At 41.5% G+C, this 19,428-nt stretch overlaps 1 protein-coding gene across 2 annotated transcripts in view; it reads right to left on the bottom strand.

Annotated features, from left to right (window-relative positions):
• Window positions 1–3,068: 3,068 nt before the first annotated feature.
• Window positions 3,069–19,428, bottom strand: part of LOC115142535 (protein AF-17-like) — a 32,211-nt gene continuing 15,851 nt past the window's right edge. Inside the window, exons 15-20 of one of the 2 annotated variants that reach the window (XM_029682074.2) lie at window positions 16,155–16,367; window positions 15,836–15,912; window positions 13,692–14,056; window positions 13,326–13,383; window positions 6,412–6,600; window positions 3,069–6,175 (exon numbers count right to left, since the gene is read on the bottom strand). In XM_029682074.2, coding sequence (XP_029537934.1) covers window positions 6,140–6,175; window positions 6,412–6,600; window positions 13,326–13,383; window positions 13,692–14,056; window positions 15,836–15,912; window positions 16,155–16,367 — 938 coding nt within the window. In that variant the 3' untranslated portion in view covers window positions 3,069–6,139. The other variant, XM_065001542.1, reaches the window with a different exon arrangement.

Raw genomic sequence — 19,428 nt, 5'->3', positions numbered from 1 at the left:
TTCATGTCTCTATGTAGTGATGTCTCTCTGTGTTAGTGATGGCTGTTTAACCGTGTGATAGCTTTGAGATAGAAGCTCTTTTTCAGTCTCTCGGCCCTACCTTTGATGCACCTGTACTGACCTCGCCTTCTGGATGGTAGCGGGGTTAGCAGGCAGTGGATCGGGTGGTTGTTGTCCTTGATTATCTTTTTTGGCCTTCCTGTGACATCGGGTGCTGTAGGTGTCATGGAGGGCAGGTAGTTTGCCCCCGGCGATGCGTTGTGCAGACCGCACCACCCTCTGGAGAGTCTTGCCGTTGTGGGAGGTGCAGTTGCCGTACCAGGCGGTGATGGGCGGGCTGACAGGATGCTCTCAATTGTGCATCTGTAAAATTTTGTGAGGGTTTTCGGTGACAAGCCAAATTTATTCAGCCATCACCAATCATAGAGGAAGATAGAGGCCTCTAGTGGCCAAAAGCCTGTTTTAGCAAGGGCTGTGCCATTGAGGGTTTCAAATCTAATCAAACTTGATTTGTCACATGCCCTGAATACATGCCCTGAAGTGTAGACCTTACCGTGAAATGCTTAATGACAAGCCCTTAACCAACAGTACAGTTCAAGAATAGTTAAGAACATATTTACCAAATAAGCTAAAGTAAAACATTATAAAAAGTAACACAATAAAATAACAATAACAAGGCTATATCCAGGGGGTACAGTACCGAGTCAGTGTGAGGGGGTACAGGTGAGTTGAGGTCATTTGTACACGTAGGTAGGGGGTGAAGTGACTATGCATAGATAATAAACAGCGAGTAGCAGCGTACAAAACAAATGGAGGGGGGGGGGGGGGTGGGCATTTGATTAATTGCATTCTTATGGCTTGGGGTAGAAGTCTAGGATACTTTTGGTCCTGCACTTGGTGCTCCGGTATCTCTTGCTGTGCAAAATCAGAGAAAACAGTCTCTGACTTGGGTGATTGGAGTCTCTGACAATTTTATGGACTATTTTCTGACACCGCCTATTGTATAGGTCCTGGATCGCAGGAAGCTTGGCCCCAGTGATGTACTGGGCCGTATGCACTACCCTCTGTAGCATCTTATGGTCAGATGCCGAGCAGTTGCCATACCAGGCGGTGATGCAACCGGTCAGGATGCTCTCGATGGTGCTATCACGTTTTAAGTTAAGACCCAGATGCAGACTGTGTCGAAGTAACAATGTTTATTACAAGAACAGGGACAAAGGTACAGGATGGCAGTCAGGCTCAGGGTCAGGTCAGGCAGAGGTCGGTAATCCAGATTAGTGAGGAAAAGGAACAGGAGGGTAGACAGGCTCAGGGTCAGGACAGGTAGAAGGGTCAAAGCCGGGAAAAACTAGAAAACAGGAACTAATACAGGAGCAAGGGGAAAAACCCTGGTAGGTTCTATGAACAAAACGAACTGGCAACAGACAAACAGAGAACACAGGTATAAATACACGGGATGATGGTGAAGATGGGTGACACCTGGAGGGGGGTGGAGACAAGCACAAAGACAGGTGAAACAGATCAGGGCGTGACAGGTGCAGCTGTCAAACCTTTTGAGGATCTGGGGACCCATGCCAAATCTTTTCAGTCTCCTGAGGGGGAAAAGGTTTTGTCATGCCCTCTTCAAAACTGGCTTGGTGTGTTTGGACCATGATAATTCGTTGGTGATGTGGACACCAAGGAACTTGAAATTCACGACCCGCTTCACTACAGCCCCGTCGATGTTAATGGAGGCCTGTTTGGCCCGCCTTTTCCTGTAGTCTACGATCAGCTCCTTTGTCTTGCTCACATTGAGGGAGAGGTTGTTGTTTGTCTCTTTCCACCATACTTCCAGCATTTTGAAGTAGTCAAATTAGTCAACTGGGTGGGGATTCCTATGGGTTGTAGCCTCGTTGGCGCTGCCCATGCTGTCACAGACGCTACAATGGTACAGATATAAAGAGGAGTCCTCTATCCAATGGTGAAAGTAGAATGTGCAAACATGTTTATGGGCCTGATCATAGAATTACATATAGATTCCCTATTAATTCAATAGGATTTCTGTGGGCCTAGTCGTAAATAATTGTCATTTCATTTTAAAAATGTATTAACTTTATTGTGGAATAAACACAACCAGTTATGATGTTTTCATCTGATTGTCAAATAATCACTTCAAAGGGCTCCTTTACTCGGCTACCTGTGTAAGTTCATCCACTTGTAAAATATTCCCAGCCTCCAAACAGTGGTGAATGGAAAGAGACACCTGTTACACAGAACACCAAAAAGTGTCATGAGATTTGGCGATTTCCATTAGGCCAGAACTGTCCGCGAGCGTCTCCGTGTCGGCCACTCATCTCTGCCTTTGCAAAATGTCAGTATTCTCATCTAACCACATCACATTTTGGATCGTAGGCTATACCACCCATTTTCAAGTCCATTCACTCATTTTTGCTCATGTTTTACCGATATGGCCTTCCCCCACTATTTATTTTGCCGGGACCATACCGCCTTACTTGCTCCTTCTCTAGTGTTTTGACTGGTTCATGACACTGTTATTGTTCCAGATTCCCCTGGCTTTGAGTTTTTTAAACTTCATGCAGCTAACTCCACCCATCCCTTGGCGGTGCCAGAGACTAGGCCAGGGACATGTGGGTACGCAGACCCGGGAGCAACTGCAGCCCCTCATGATGAATTCAGATTTTTTTGTGTCTCCTACTTCCATCAAAGTGACCCATCCCTGGACTAGGGGATCATAAACTGTCTCCCCACACTACTCATTTGTCTTGTGCTATTACTCAGAACCACATCCATCTCATAAATATGTTCTCTGGAAATAACATTTTATATTGTGTGTAACTCTCTGTGAGGTTTCCTTATTCCTCTGACTGGAAAATGTGTCAGTGCGTCACAGGCCAGCCCAACTGGGAAGCCGCTCTCTTTCAGTTATGACTGTTCATAACACTGTTATGACTGATTCATGAAGGCATTATGACAGGCTGCTTCAAGTAAGTGATGCAACACAATGAGGACTTTGTCAATGCCGCGGTCTGTAAATAAAGCTTTGAAACCAAGAGAACATGCAAATCAACTCAGTAAAATACATTTATTGACAGTAAAAGTTCAGTCGTCTTAATTGTGCCTTTTTAATTTTTACACAAAAATATCAAAATACTTTACAGGGCATTAAATCTGAATATTGGCAAATTCATTGTTGATTAATTCTCTCAAACAAATACACTGTACATTGACAACAATGCTTGTCTTTTCTCAAATGCAGTGCTCAATTTAAATTTCATAAAACATTTTTTGAGAACAATGCATTTAAAAACTCTGCGTAGTCTAACTTGGTATTTAGCTACTGATTTGCGAGACTTAACTGCATTTCATGCATTTTATGTCCCAAGAAGTTAGTTCCATTTTCATCAAACTTCTTTGAGAGAGAGGTGCTTAAATATGCTGTAATACATAACAGATACACATAACGACATACATACCGTACATAACAACATGGATTATCTTGGTTACCCAACTTCAAAGCTTAGAAAATGAATGTGTCTATACACAAACACATTAAAGTATACAATTTGTACTCAAACAATAAAAAATAACAAAAGTATATTAAAAAAATGATTTACATTTCATTGGGCCAAATCGCCCCAGTGCAACATGGGAAAGATTCCCTTTCAAGATTCCTTCGCAGTACTCTGTCAGTCAAAAACAATCTCTTCGACATGTTCTTTCCTAGATTATTACCTTAATCGTACAACAACTCATAAAGGACGTACTTGTTCAACCGCAGATCTCCTTCGGAAGTCCTGTCGATATGGAGGAATAGGCTCATGTGTTGTCAACGTTAACATTCCCTTATAGTCTCGTTGCTACGGTATTTTACCAACTAACATAGTCGCTTGAAAGTTCCTCACTGACAACAAACTACAAAAAACAGAACAGTTCCAATACTTACCGACATCACATGTACGGGAGGTCAATATCGAGGTTGCAAACAGAAAACGAATACACATTTGGAAATGATCTTCGACCATATTTAAATGAGGAAATGATCAAATAAGATGAGTAACGGACACCACAATGGGAAAATATTATTCCAGTCCAACAGTGAGTTGAAAGACCTGGGAGAACGGCCAATGATAATAGATTAGCTTGATCCCAGCACAGAAGGACCTGTTATTATGTGCCACACAGGAATGTAGATGCAGCAGGCAGTAAAGAAAGCTACATATTAGAGTTCCCGAGTTGCCTATGTGTTCTGAATGGTAACATGTATGACTTGGCATCATGATCTCAGTAGTAAGACATACTGTACATAATGGTGTTACTAGAATGACGTAACAGATGTCATGGGCAGTCGTATCATAACAGATAAAGTCAGCTGATGACAATTGATTCAACACTGACCCGATGAAAGCAATAAGAGTTTGAGTCACAATTGTATAAGAACATAGTCACAAATACCATGATTGCTATGTCATTGCTATGACAGCATTTTATAGATCTTAAGACAAAGTAAAGTGAGACCATCTAACATGGGATGTTGCTTGTCAGCTCTTCTAAAAAACAGAACATTGAGCAGCATCTTAAGACACAATTACAGATGATTTCAGACTTACCAATAAACATATTTTCATTTTACAATTGTTGACATTATCACCGTTGCCTATCAATAGTATAAATGGTCAGATTGAAAAGAGTGCTTTCACCTAAATCTGAAATAACGGTAAATGTAACCAGAACAAAAACTAGACTAAGAAATGGATAAGAGAAAAGAAGCTGCCTTTTGGCTGTTAAGGGTGAGTTGATTTTCCTCAGTAACTCTAGCATTATTTTAAGGCATTGACAACTATACAGTATTGCTAAAAGAACAACTAGTTTTCCGGGCATCAAAAGAACAATATGTACAACCGAAACAAATAAGAAAACACTAACACTTCAGGATAGAGTGCAAAATATTCTTACTAATCAATCACTAACTTGTCAGTTCCAAGTAGCCTAGAAACAGTAAGTACCAAATGTCCCTTATTAGGTTCTATATCAGCAAAGTACACATGGGTTGAGGAAACAAAAATATTAATTTCTTACATATTTACTTTGACGATTTTCAAATGTTTGGTTTCGTTTGATTAATCTCGGCAGTGGCACACATATTGAACATCATACATTCTCTCTAAATTCTCAGGGGTGGACTGAGGCATAGTTAGCATTCTACACTGTCAATGCCAGTCCCCAGATCATTTGGTGCCAGTCTGTAGCTGTGACATTTAATAGGAAAGAATAGGAATATCGTAGTTGTACAATATATGGGAGGGAAGAAAATGAAAGGAAGACAGACCTTGAGGAAGACAGTTGATGTTTAGAGAGGTGTCAGACAGTTTGTCCTCAACAAGGATGTTTGGAGGGATACATTGGTTCCACAGGGGTATACTTGCTTAAGTGGAGGGTCAGTGCTTCAGTAAAGTTATGGCCTAAGGACACTTTGGCCCAAAACACTCACACCCAAATTCCAAGTCGACACTTAGCCCTACCCATAGGCACTCCAGTAGATCTAAAAGGATTGGATAGGTTTAAAGTTACAAGGTAGTTGATTTACCTTGTCTTCTGATTGGCTAGGTGGAATAGTCATCATATTGTTTACGCCCATCTAATCATTTCAGATCTCAGGAAGTGCCTTGAGAGTAGCGGCTAGGGGTTGATTTGGAATTGATCACCAGAGTCCAATTTCTATGCTGGACCCCAATACTCTCCACATTTACCGTCAGGACTCCAGAGTCTCTGGCTCTGCTACAAGAGCAAACGCAATTGGTCTATCTAACAGATTAGTGCAATTCAATTACAGACCACTGTATTCATGCTCTCTGAAAGCTGCCTACACACACACAGACCTAGAAGAAAAAAACGTCCTCAAATAAAAGGAATTCAATGCATTAAAAAAAACATAACCGTTTAAATTGAATCCATTATACATTCATAAAAGAGGGGGAAAGACAGAGATGATAGAAGACAGAGAGTTCAAGAGTCTTTCAGGTGGAGATTAAAGGTGACATTAGTTTCTGATGGAACAGCTCAATTACTTTCCTTTCCCCTGTTATAGCTGCTGTTATAGCTGCTGTTACAGCTGCAACAGTTCAGACATGAAGATGACATGTCAGCCATTCTTGTCTCCGCCCTTCTCTCCCACCCCCTGAAATCAAACACATGTAAAACTGACCTGTGAGTTTAGATGTTCGGCCCACACATACATTTATCAACATTGATGAGGTATACAGCTACAGTATATCGTCCGGTTTAACAGCGTTACAAAGCAAGTCAACCTCCTACAAAGCAGTTTATTTTTTATAGCTTCAGTTGATCAAGAATTGACCTATACAATGGTCTATTCAAATAAGGAGTCTCGAACAACTGCATATCGACACTCACCCCGGGCTTGTGAAGTGCATTATCCTGCAGGCCGAAGAGTGGGTTTCCCTGGCCACCCTGCAGTGGCGAGGCCCCCAGGTTGGGGGACTGGGAAGTGGGGGTGGAGGTGAGGGCCCCGGTTAGTGTGAGGCGCTGTAGCTCCCTCTGCCGCTGCTGCTGCAGCATCTGAAAGACCACCACCTGCTGCTCCTGAGACACACACAGCACAAGACATAAGGGACTTGAAAATGTGTAGTGATATGCACATCCAAAATGAATCCAACGGTGCTGGGCCCAAAAAAAGACTGCAGCATATACTGTATGCTGTTTTTCTTCTCCATTTATTTTTTGGGATCGAAATAAACTTGGCAATGGTCACACTCATTGAATAATTAGGGGTTAACAGCCAAGCAGATTGTTAACTTTTTTAAATCATTTGGCACTAGAGGCCATGAGCAACTTGGGCAAAAATGGTCCTATAAACCGATTGGCCTATAGGTGGCACTGTTATAAGCAGTCTTACTTAAACCGTCATATCCACCGCCCCATTTGACCTCGAGTCTTGAAACTTTGTATGTACAGTCCCTTCAGAAAGTATTCAAGTGTTACAGCCCAAATTTAAAATGGATTAAATTGAGATTTTGTGTCACAGGCTTACACACAATACCCCACAACGTCAATGTGGAATTATGTTTTTAGAAATGTTTACAAATTAATTAAAAATGAAAAGCAGAAATGTCTTGAGTTAAGTATTTAACCCCTTTGTTATGGCAAGCCTAAATAAGTTCAGTAGTAAAAAGTTGCTCAACAAGTCACATAATACATTGCATGGACTAATAATAGTGTTTAAGATGTTTTTGAATGACTACCTCATCTCTGTACCCCACACATACAATTATTTGTAAGGTCCCTCAGTTGAGCAGTGAATTTCAAACACTAGGGAGGTTATCCAATGCTTGGCAAAGAAGAGCATATATGATGAGTAACATTTTTAAAAAGCAGACATTGAATATCCCTGTGAGTATGGTGAAGTTATTAATTACACTTTGGATGGTGTATCAATACACCCAGTCACTACAAATATACAGGTGTCCTTCCTAACTCAGTTGCAGGAGAGTAAGGAAACCGCTCAGGGAAAAGAAGAAAGACTGTAAAGAGTAAACATATTCCAAAACATGCATCCTGTTTGCACTAAGACACTAAAGTAAAACTGCAAAGAAATGTACTTCATGTCTTGAATACCAAGTGTTATGTTTTGGAAAATCCAACACAACACATCACTGAGTACCAGTCTGCTTTCCAACAGAAACTGTGAGACAAATTGACCTTTCAACTGGACAATAACCTAAAACGCAAGGCCAAATACAGTTGAAGTCAGAAGTTTACGTACACCTTAGCCAAATACATTTAAACTCAGTTTTTCCACAATTCTTGACATTTAATCGTAGTGAAATCCTAGCCATTTTGCCACAACTTTGGAAGTATGCTTGGGGTCATTGTCCATTTGGATGACCCGTTTGCGACCAAGCTTTAACTTCCTGACTGATGTCTGGAGATGTTGCTTCAATATCCACATCATTTTCCTCCCTCATGATGCCATCTAATTTGTGAAGTGCACCAGTCCCTCCTACAGCAAAGCACCCCCGTGCTTCACGGTTGGGATGGTGTTCTTCGGATTGCAAGCCTCCCCCTTTTTCCTCCAAACGGTCATTATGGCCAAACTATTCTATTTTTGTTACATCAGACCAGAGGACATTTCTTCAAAAAGTATGATCTTTGTCCCCATGTGCAGTTGCAAACGGTAGTCTGGCTTTTTATGGCGGTTTTGGAGCAGTGGCTTCTTCCTTGCTGAGCGGCCTTTCAGGTTATGTCGATATAGGACTCGTTTTACTGTGGATATAGATACTTTTGTCTGTAAACAATTGTTGGAAAATGTATTGTGTCATGCACAATGTAGATGTCCTAACTGACTTGCCAAAACTATAGTTTGTTAACAAGAAATGTGTGGAGTGGTTGAAAAACAAGTTTTTATGAATCCAACCTAAGTGTATGTAAACTTCCGACTTCAACTGTATATACTGGAGTTGGTTACCAAGATGACATTGAATGTTCCTGAGTTGCCTAGTTACAGTTTCGACTTAAATTTCCTTTAAAGTAATAATGTGCAACTATTGTACAATCCAGGTGTGCAAAGCTCTTAAGAGACTTACCAAGAAAGACTCACAGCTGTAATCGCTGCCAAAGGTGATTCTAACATGTATTGACTCAGGGGTGTAAATACTTATGTAAATGAGATATTTCTGTATTTCATTATCAATACATTTGCAAACATTTCTAAAAACATGTTTTCAATTTGTCATTATGGGGTATTGTGTGTAGATGGGTGAAAAAAACAAATATTTAATACATTTAGAATTTTGGCTGTAACATAACAAAATGTGGAATAAGTCAAGGGGATTGAATACTTTCTGAAGACAACGTAGGTGTCTTTCTTCATGCTGAACAAATTTGCCCCCAGGACCCATAACGTCCGTGAGGACAGATTTTCCTCCATCTTGGAAATTTTGGAAAACCTTGGAAAAACATATTGTCATGAACCATAAATCCAAATACAATTCGTTATGTAGACCCATTTCTTAACTTAGTTTGAGAAAAGCTAAGGGATTGGTTGAGAGATGGCTGAGTTTTTGAAATTGAAATCCTTTGTAAATCCACTTCACAATGGCCTATCAACTTTAAACTTTTTAGGTCATCAAAGACATTACCACGAAGAACCATAAGTTTGGCATTGATATCTTAAAACAATATGGAAACTATTAACAATTCACTTTTTGACGCTAATGCTTAAAATAGTCATAAAAACATTTTATTCTAATGGACTAAAAATCAGATTCAGTCCAAATTTGGTTTGAGAAAGAGTTTGAGAAAATATCATCGATGCATTCAAAGATGGTCACACTATATTTGTTACAAAGGCTCATGGCAGAAGCCAGGTTTCCCCTCTACTCTGGCCACGCCCCACCCTTGCCAATCACCTCACCTGCTCCATTCTGCTCATTAGCATCCTTGACTATTTAAGCAGCAGTTTCTCCCTCCAATCTTCCTTATCCCTGTTGGTGAATGCATGGGGTGGCAATCTCATGGTTTCCTGTCCATGTTGTGCATGACTGACAAGTGAGTACTTTATATTATTGAAGATGTATAAATGTTAATATTAAGATCCTTTTTAGTTGATGTTAAAGTTGTATACTGCTGCCAAATGACTTAATACAAATTCCTGTCAGTCTGGCATGTGAGATGCATGTCATTTATTTATCCCTTCTGAGCTTGTCAGTCATGCTTATGTTAACATGTGTTTGTATCTCCCTCTTGTATTTCCCTAGTAAACCACAACATAATCCTGCAACCTTTCCCCATGCGATCCCTATTTCCGGTCACAACTTGCAGACTTGTTTACGTGCTGCTGTGCATTTTGTTGCTAACCTTACTTTGCTACCTGACAACTTTATGGTTTTTACTTTTTAATTACCGTTTATATTTTTAGTTTTCCCCCACTCAACTTTTTTTCATTAAACTTTTTCACTCCGGACGCTTTATCTGGACATTATCAGGACCACTACCAGCCGACGCTAAGTAGTAACATTAACATGATGCCTTCTAATTGCAGTCGCTGTACTCATAATATACAGGAGAATGATCGCCTTACGGCGAGGATAGCTGTGCTGCAAGCCCAGCTTCAGACGCAATTGTTAGGCAAGGGTAATTTCAGTGTAGGAAAGGATGAAACGGTGTCACCAGTAAGTACAGAGAGTAGTATAAATCCCCTCGCACGGTCCCTGCAGCCGGACAACTTTCTCATGGCTTCTGGAGGGAAATGCTGTAGGAATGCTCAACCAGTGTCGCTCATTCAGCCGGCAAACTTTCAACCGGTTCTCCCCATTAACTTCTTAAGGATGACGCAGAATATAGTTCCCATGCAGGAACACCAATCAGCGGAAATTCAGAGCGCCACCTATAGTTTTTGATAAAACTCAAACTTTCATTAAAAGACACATTCAAGGTAGTGAATTAAAGCTACACTCGTTGTGAATCTATCCACCAAGTCAGATTTGTAAAATGCTTTTCGGCGAAAGCATGAGAAGCTATTATCTGATAGCATGCACCCTCAAAATACTGCAACGTCACCTAACACGACAGATTTTGCGGTAGCCATCTTTCTGGGACCAAGCCTGGCCTGTTGAAGAGTGACGGACTCCATCCTAGCTGGAGACGTGCTCTCATCTTATCTACCAACATAGACAGGGCTCTAACTCCTCTAGCTCTACAATGAAATAGGGTGCAGGCCAGGCAGCAGGCTGTTAGCCAGCTTAGTGGAGTCTGCCACTAGCACAGTCAGTGTAGTCAGCTCCGCTATCCCCATTGAGACCGTGTCTGTGCCTCGACCTAGGTTGGGCAAAACTAAACATGGCGGTGTTCGCCTAAGCATTCTCACTAGAATAAAGACCTCCTCCATTCCTGCCATTATTGAAAGATTGGGATACCTCACATCTCAAAATAGGGCTACTTAATGTTTGATCCCTCACTTCCAAGGCAGTTATAGTCAATGAGCTAATTACTGATCGTAATCTTGATGTTATTGGCCTACCTGAAACATGGCTTAATCCTGATGAATTTACTGTGTTAAATGAGGCCTCACCTCCTGGTTACACTAGTGACCATATCCCCCGCACATCCCGCAAAGGCGGAGGTGTTGCTAACATTTGCGACAGCAAATTTCAATTTACAAAAAGAAAACCTACGTTTTCGTCTTTGGAGCTTCTAGTCATGAAATCTATGCAGCCTCCTCAATCACTTTTTATAGCTACTATTTACAGGCCTCATGGGCCATATACAGCATTCCTCACGGAGTTCCCTGAATTCCTATCTGCCCCAGTAGTCATAGCAGATAATATTCCAATTTTTGGTGACTTTAATATTCACATGGAAAAGTCCACAGACCCACTCCAAAAGGCTTTCGGAGCCAACGTCGACTCAGTGGGTTTTGTACAACATGTCCCCGGACATACTCACTGCCACAGTCATACTCTGGACCTAGTTTTGTCCCATGGAATAAATGTTGTGGATCTTAATGTTTTTCCTCATAATCCTGGACTATCGGACCACCATTTTATTACGTTTGCAATCGCAACAAATAATCTGCTCAGACCCCAACCAAGGATCCTCAGAAGTCGTGCTATACATTCTCAGACAACTCAAAGCTTCCTTGATGCCCTTCCAGACTCCCTCTGCCTACCCAGAGGACACAAATCAGTTAACCACCTAACTGAGGAACTCAATTTAAATTTGTGCAATACCCTAGATGCAGTCGCACCCCTAAAAACATTTGTCATAACAAGCTAGCTTCATGGTATACAGAAAATACCCGAGCTCTAAAGCAAGCTTTCAGAAAATTGGAACGGAAATGGCGCCACACCAAACTGGAAGTCTTCCGAGTAGCTTGGAAAGACAGTACCGTGCAGTATCGAAGAGCCCTCACTGCTGCTCGATCATCCTATTTTTCCAACTTATTTGAGGAAAATAAGAACCATCCAAAATGTATTTTGATTCTGTTGCAAAGCTAACTAAAAAGCAGCATTCCCCAAGAGAGGATGGCTTTCACTTGTGTATATGTATTGATATGTTATGCTGTGTGTGCCATTTTTCAATTGATGTAGTTCTGTCCTTGAGCTGTTCTTGTGTATAATGTAATGTATTTCATGTTTTGTGTGGATCCCAGAAAGGGTAGCTGCTGCTTTAGCAACAGCTAATGGTGATCCTAATAAAATACCAAGTAAAAGGTCATGAATATGAAAAGTTAAATGACAATTCTTTACGACTAGGCCCACAGTGATCCTATTGAATTAATAGGGATTCTATATGTTACTACATTTGTTTTGGTGCACTACAGGACGTCCCGTACCGGGAATAAATTAATTCTACTTTCACCCCTGCACAGGAGTACAAAGAATCTGAGGAGGAACAAATGGGAGACTTCAAAGTTCAACCCTAATCCAGGTCCAAACCCCATAACCGGACACCAAAGACAACCCATGACCTCATCCATCATAGGTCATGACAATCCCATCCACAAAAAGCTATGATGCAAGCTTTATAGGCAACTGTTGAAAATCATGGAGTAATCTTGGAGAAGCTGTGGTTTCAGATAGCACCCTCTAGCACAAATTTCAGTCCAAAACAGTACACCAACGCAGCTCCCGCTGTTGGCATTAGCTACACCTGATCAAGCTCAGTCAACACCTGAACCACCAGCAGTGGGCCGCCATTCCAGGGCTGTAGCTGCAGCCGCCCCCTACCAATCACCTCTGCCACCTCAGCCTGTAGCGCCCCCCCAACAAGCCTCTAGCTTAAATCTCTTAAATCTGATTTCACATGTCCATTTAAAACACTGTAAATCCACTCCACAGCGGCCTATCAACTTGAAACTTGTCATCACTATCATAGACATCCCTGAAATGAACCACACTGACTTTGGTAATGATATCTAAAAAAACAAGAAAAATATTAATAACAACTCATTCTTTGCGTATGTAACACTAATGCTCAAAATCATATTTTCCTCGTGAACCACACGTCAGATTCACTCCAGATGTAGTATTTAGAATCATGATTGCCCATAAAGGAAGATAGTTCCTACATGATTGAGTGCTTGCTTTGTGAACCCCGTTCATTGCTGCTCGCAGCTATATTTTAATAATGTATCTCTTATTTCGGTCCTGGCAATTCATCCATTAATACTGTTTCAGTTTTATCTTAACTTCATATGATAACCATCTTATTATCACGGTTGTGTTGTATTGCGTTACCAAAGATCACGAGTGTGTGCTGCAAGTGTTTGCATGTCTGAGTGTGTTTGTAGGGCATGGTAGAGTCATTACTGGAGTAAAGTTCTGCTGGAGAAGGAGCTGCTTCTGCTGCTCAGACAGGAGAGAAGACCTGAAATACAACCATGTTAAATATTACTCATCATGGGACACTTCCAGTCCAAACAACACTTACCCAACCAACCCATTAGTCACAACAAAAATAAATGACAGTAACAGTCTAGACCAGAATCAGTCAGCACAGCCAGTAACAACAAGAAATCAACTGTCTGTCACTATCAGACTATATAAAAATGTATCACTGTCACAACAACAACTGATCAACAGCAATCAACCAACAACATCCTCACAAAACAATCAACCAACACTATCACCAATCATTATACTTTTCTGGTGATCAGACATGGAGGAGGTACTCACGGACTCATGCTCTTGGGGAGCTGCAGGCCCTGTGCCATTGCTTGTAGGCCCAAAGGAGGAGGCTGGGGCCGCAGGGCCGGTAGGGTGGGCTGGGGGCCGTTCTGGACAGGTGACTGGATCACCCCGTTCAGGCTGCCCAGCATGCCGTTCATGTTCAGCTGGGGACTTCCTGCTTGGGAGGCCATGAGCCCGCCCACCATGGAACTGCTGGCCTGACTGAGGCCCCCCAGGCTGTCAGTCAAAACCCGCCCACCCAGCCCGTTCAGCAAGGGCTGGCCGAAGGAGGCGGGGCTCTGCTGAGGGGGCGGAGTGCTCTGGAAGGAGAGGGAGGAGCTACTGCGGGAGGGACTACCAGAGTGGAGCTCCTAGAGTCGGAAGACAAAAACACAGGGTAAAACTAATGGGACAGTTATGGTTCATTTACAGGTGCAATCTGTAAGTTTAATTTCCCCATATTTCATATATTAACATTCCCTCAATGTAATAACACGCATCTCACGCCCACCTGAAGATCTGTCTTTTTCAGTCATCTATTTCCTGTGTTTGAGGGATGAAAATCCACTTGTCACTTAAATCTCGCTGGATGAATTGCTTTCATTTGATTCCTGCGACTCTTTCATACTCTTGCTTAACGTTACGACCGTGGAAACGTTTGTAATGACCTGTCAAACACACTCTGGTAATGGCTAAAATGGGCTCAATGGAATAAATTGTCTTTACACGGATTCTATAAAAAACGCTAAAACTTCTTAAGGGATATAACGCACCATCTTGACACTTAAATCACAAGAAAGATAACTTGATTTCAATGGGCGTTAATTTTTTGTGGAATTTTAAAAAGTAATCCTTTCATACAGTTGAAATGTTTACAAATGAGATGCGTTAGGTTCTAATTCTCAGAGTAAAACACTCAACGGACACTGTGAAAGCTTAAGTTGAATTCTTCCCAGAGGATCAATACAGCTGCATTAGACAAACACATTTTCACACAAGCACTGATATTTAACCGTTCCTCATAGGCTGAGTCTCCTCCTACCCATCTGTACAAACATCGTTCTTTACTGCTAGGCAGGACACTAGTGATTCCAGGCCATAAACTTTTATTTCTCCCTTAAGGTGACCTGACCTCAACCCCCCTCTATCACCAATCCATGGCTCTCTCCCCTTATCAATGCCTGCCACATGTAATCACTTCCCTGCACTCAACACATTCCAAGCTTAGTTGCACACACTATATACCTTCCTCCTATAACCCTTAACTTCTGGTGTAGACCCTCTAAACCTCAGCACTCCATCAGTGACACGAATAAGTATATTTTCATATTCTCAGAACCCAACAAAAGCAACTTTCAAGAATGAACACTTGGATTAAAGTGATATTATGATTGATCTCGCAAAAAAAATGCAAAGTATGTTTAGATACTGTAGGTGTAATCTAGAGCCAAGCATGTTGATTTTAATCTGAGGGTATCCTGCTATTGACACACTTGTTGAATTATGCAAGTGAACGTGAGAACAACAGTAATTAATGGGGCAGTCTAGTCAGCGCAGGTGAGTGCAGATAGGGTAGACAGAGGTAGTGTTTGGGGGATGCTGCCCTGTGCCACCCCTTTATGTTAATTTACTCGTATATGCAAATAAACCTGGTGTATTTATGCAAACGATGCACATAGAATTGTCTTTATTTTAACACAAAATACCCCCCAAAATACCTAATACAATAAGAACATTTATATGTGAGTGCATTCTAATAACAAAAATACAATTTCACAATAAATTGAATACCTGAATTCCCACCTAAATCCCTAAACTCATTATTTTTCCGTGCCAGTAAGATGTTTTACGTGCTATAACTCAGTCAATATCTGATGGATTATAAACATTCTAAAAGTATCTTCATCCATTGTCCTTCTGTTGCATTTATTAGAATAGTTTTAAAAACCTTTTTAACAATTTAGATGACCGTTGCTACTCAATGTACAAACAAGTAGAGGCAGCACCTTTGATTGGAAATGAAACTCAGATGTCATCTTTAATGCTACAGTTTGGGATAAAGGGTAAGAGTGTTGTGTAACTAACTACACTTTGGGTTCAGGTATTGGCCGGTTCTAAGTAAGGCGTGGTGGGCACAAAGGGGTTCTCACCTCGGATGAGGTGATGAAGGAGGTATCATTCAGGAAGAAGCTTTTAGACAGGGGACTCTTATTGGTGCTGAGGGGGTCTATAGGGAGAAGAGAAGTACACACACAGGGATATAGAAACAGGGACAGGGAACCAACTACAAAAACACAACACACAACTGTCCAGATTATAATGACAAAAACAAGGTTTGTGTTTGGGGATGGTGGCACTCTTTTCAGACTAGCAAACTAACTCTAAGAACGAATGAGGTAAGGAGGATGGAAAGCTTCTGAGAGGAGGTGAATGAGGAGTGGAGGATGAGGAGGGCTTTCTGAATCTGACCGTATGCGGAGGAGAGGAAGCTGATGTGGGTGGTGGTGGGCACTAGGCCCTGGGCGGAGTGGTGGGAGTGATGGACCTGCGGGGGGAAGGGACAGGCCAGCTCCACGTTGAGCAGCTGCAGCCGCTCCTTCTTGGCCGTCAGGCTGAGAATCTGGTCCTGGAGACGCTGGTTCTCCTGCTGCAGCGAGTGGAGGGACTGGAGCATCTCTACAACTGGAGGAGAGAGAGAGAGACGGAAAGGGGGGAGGGAGGCGGGAGAGGGGGGAAGAAACAGGGAAAAGGGGTAGGAAAGAAAGTGAGAAAATAAGAGAGTGAGAGTATGGCACTGTATTCGAGTCACTTCCGTTTTTTAGTACACCTTCCATACTGAGTGTTGTGTCACAGTACTGTTTGTGCAAAGACAGGTCCTAAGGGATACACTAATGATCATCGCTGAACAGCACAGCACATTTTAAAGGATCTGAAAGCAAGTGTATCAGACTGACTCGGGTTGATAAGAATCCACTTCCTCTTCAAAGAGTCCAAAAATACATTTGACATCGGGTGTGTATGACAGACGCTGTCAAAAAGGCAAACACATCGCCCAAAAAAGACAGACTGAAATTTCTCAAAGAATGATGATATATTATAGACTGCCACAAAGCATCCCAGTGTACAGTGCTTTGCAAAAGTATTCATCCTCCTTGGCGTTTTTTCCTATTCTGTTGCATTACAACCTGTCATTTAACTGGATTTTTATTTGAATTTCATGTAATGGACATTCACAATATAGTCCAAGTAGGTGAAGTGAAATTTTAAAAAGAACAAACGGAAAAGTTGTGCGTGCATAAGTATTCACCCCCTGTGCTATGAAGCCCCTAAATAAGATCTGGTGCAACCAATTACCTTCAGAAGTCACATAATTAGTTCAATAAAGTCAAAATGTGTGCAATCTAAGTATCACATGATTTGTCACATGATCTCAGTATATATACACCTGTTCTGAAAGGCCCCAGAGTCTGCAACACCACTAAGCAAGGGGCAACACCTAGCAAGCGGCACCATGAAGACCAACGAGCTCTCCAAACAGGTCAGGGACAAAGTTGTGGAGATGTACAGATCAGGGTTGGGTTATAAAAAAATATCAAACATTTTGAACATCCCACGGAGCACCATTAAATCCATTATTAAAAAATGGAAAGAATATGGCACCTCAACAAACCTGCCAAGAGAGGGCCGCCCACCAAATCTCACGGACCAGGCAAGGAGGGGATTAATCAGAGAAGCAACAAAAAGACAACCCTGAAGGAGCTGCAAAACGCCACAGCGGAGATGGGAGTATCTGTTCATATGACCACTTTGAGCCATACACTCCACAAAGCTGGGCTTTACGGAAGAGTGTCCAGAAAAAAAGCCATTGCTTAAAGATTTTTTTTTTTGCTGTTTACCAAAAGGCATGTGGGAGACTCCCCAAACATACGGAAGAAGGTACTCTGGTCAGATGAGACTAAAATTTAGCTTTTTGGCAATCAAGGAAAAAGCTATGTCTAGCACAAACAAAACACCTCTCATCATCCCAAGAACGGGAACAGTGAAGCATGGTGGTGGCAGCATCATGCTGTGGGGATGTTTTTCATCAGCAGGGACTGGGAAACTGGTCAGAATTGAAGGAATGATGGATGGCTCTAAATACAGGGAAATTCTTGAGGGAAACCTGTTTCAGTCTTCCAGAGATTTGAGACTGGGATGGAGGTTCACCTTCCAGCAGGACAATGACCCTAAGCATACTGCTAAAGCAACACTTGAGTGGTTTAAGGGGAAACATTTAAATGTCATGGAATGGCCAAGTCAAAGCCCAGACCTCGAGCCAATTGAGAATCTTTGGTATGACTTAACTTCTTCGAGATAGGGGGCGCTCTTTTAATTTTTGGATAAAAAACGTTCCCGTTTTAAACAAGATATTTTGTCACGAACAGATGCTCGACTATGCATGTAATTGACAGCTTTGGAAAGAAAAAACTCTGACGTTTCCAAAACTGCAAAGATATTATCTGTGAGTGCACCAGAACTAATGCTACAGGCGAAACCAAGATGAAGTTTCATACAGGAAATGCCCCAGATTCTGAAGGCGCTGTGTTCCAATGTCTCCTTATATGGCTGTGAATGCGCCAGGAATGAGCCTGCCCTTTCTGTCGTTTCCCCAAGGTGTCTGCAGCATTGTGACGTATTTGTATGCATATCATTGGAAGATTTACCATAAGAGACTACATTTACCAGGTGTCCGCCCGGTGTTCTGCGTCGAAATTATTGCGTAATCTCTTGGTCCATGCGCGTTCCATTTCTTCAGAGGAGAAAGTCAACTGCCACGAAGGATTTATCATCGATAGATATGTGAAAAACACCTTGAGGATTGATTCTAAACAACGTTTGCCATGTTTCTGTCGATATTATGGAGTTAATTTTGAAAAAATTCGCGTTTTAATGACTTAATTTTCGTTTTTTTTCTTACCCAAACGTGATGAAGAAAACGGAGCGATTTGTCTACACAAATAATATTTTGGGAAAAACTGAACATTTTCTATCTAACTGAGAGTCTCCTCATTGAAAACATCTGAAGTTCTTCAAAGGTAAATTATTTTATTTGAATGCTTTTCTGGTTTTTGTGAAAATGTTGCATGCTGAATGCCAGGCATAATCCTATGCTAGGCTATCAATACTGTTACACAAATGCTTGTTTAGCTATGGTTCAAAAGCATATTTTGAAAATCTGAGATGACAGTGTTGTTAACAAAAGGCTAAGCTTGAGATCAAATATATTTATTTCATTTCATTTGCGATTTTCATGAATAGTTAACGTTGCGTTATGGTAATGAGCTTGAGGCTGTATTCACGTTCCCGGATCCGGGATGGCTAGAATCAAGAGGTTAAAGATTGCTGTACACCAGCGGAACCCATCCAACTTAAAGGAGCTGGAGCAATTTTGCCTTGAAGAATGGGCAACAATCCCAGTTGTTGGCTAGATGAGCCAAGCTTATAGAGACATACCCCAAGAGACTTGCAGCTGTAAAAGCTGGCTCTACAAAGTATTGATTTTGGGGTGGTGAATAGTTATGCACGCTCAAGTTTTCTGTTTTTTTGTCTTATTTCTTCGTTTCACATTAAAAATATTTTGCATGTTCAAAGTGGTAGGCATGCTGTGTAAATCAAATGATACAAACCCCCAAAAATCTATTTTAATTCCAGGTTGTAAGGCAACAAAATAGGAAAAATGCCAAGGGGGTGAATAATTTCACAA

This window comes from Oncorhynchus nerka, linkage group LG15 (genome assembly GCF_034236695.1).
Source record: "Oncorhynchus nerka isolate Pitt River linkage group LG15, Oner_Uvic_2.0, whole genome shotgun sequence".
Lineage (NCBI taxonomy): Eukaryota > Metazoa > Chordata > Actinopteri > Salmoniformes > Salmonidae > Oncorhynchus > Oncorhynchus nerka.
Note: the sequence above shows the minus strand (reverse complement) of the source record. Positions and strands in the feature narration are given on the sequence as shown.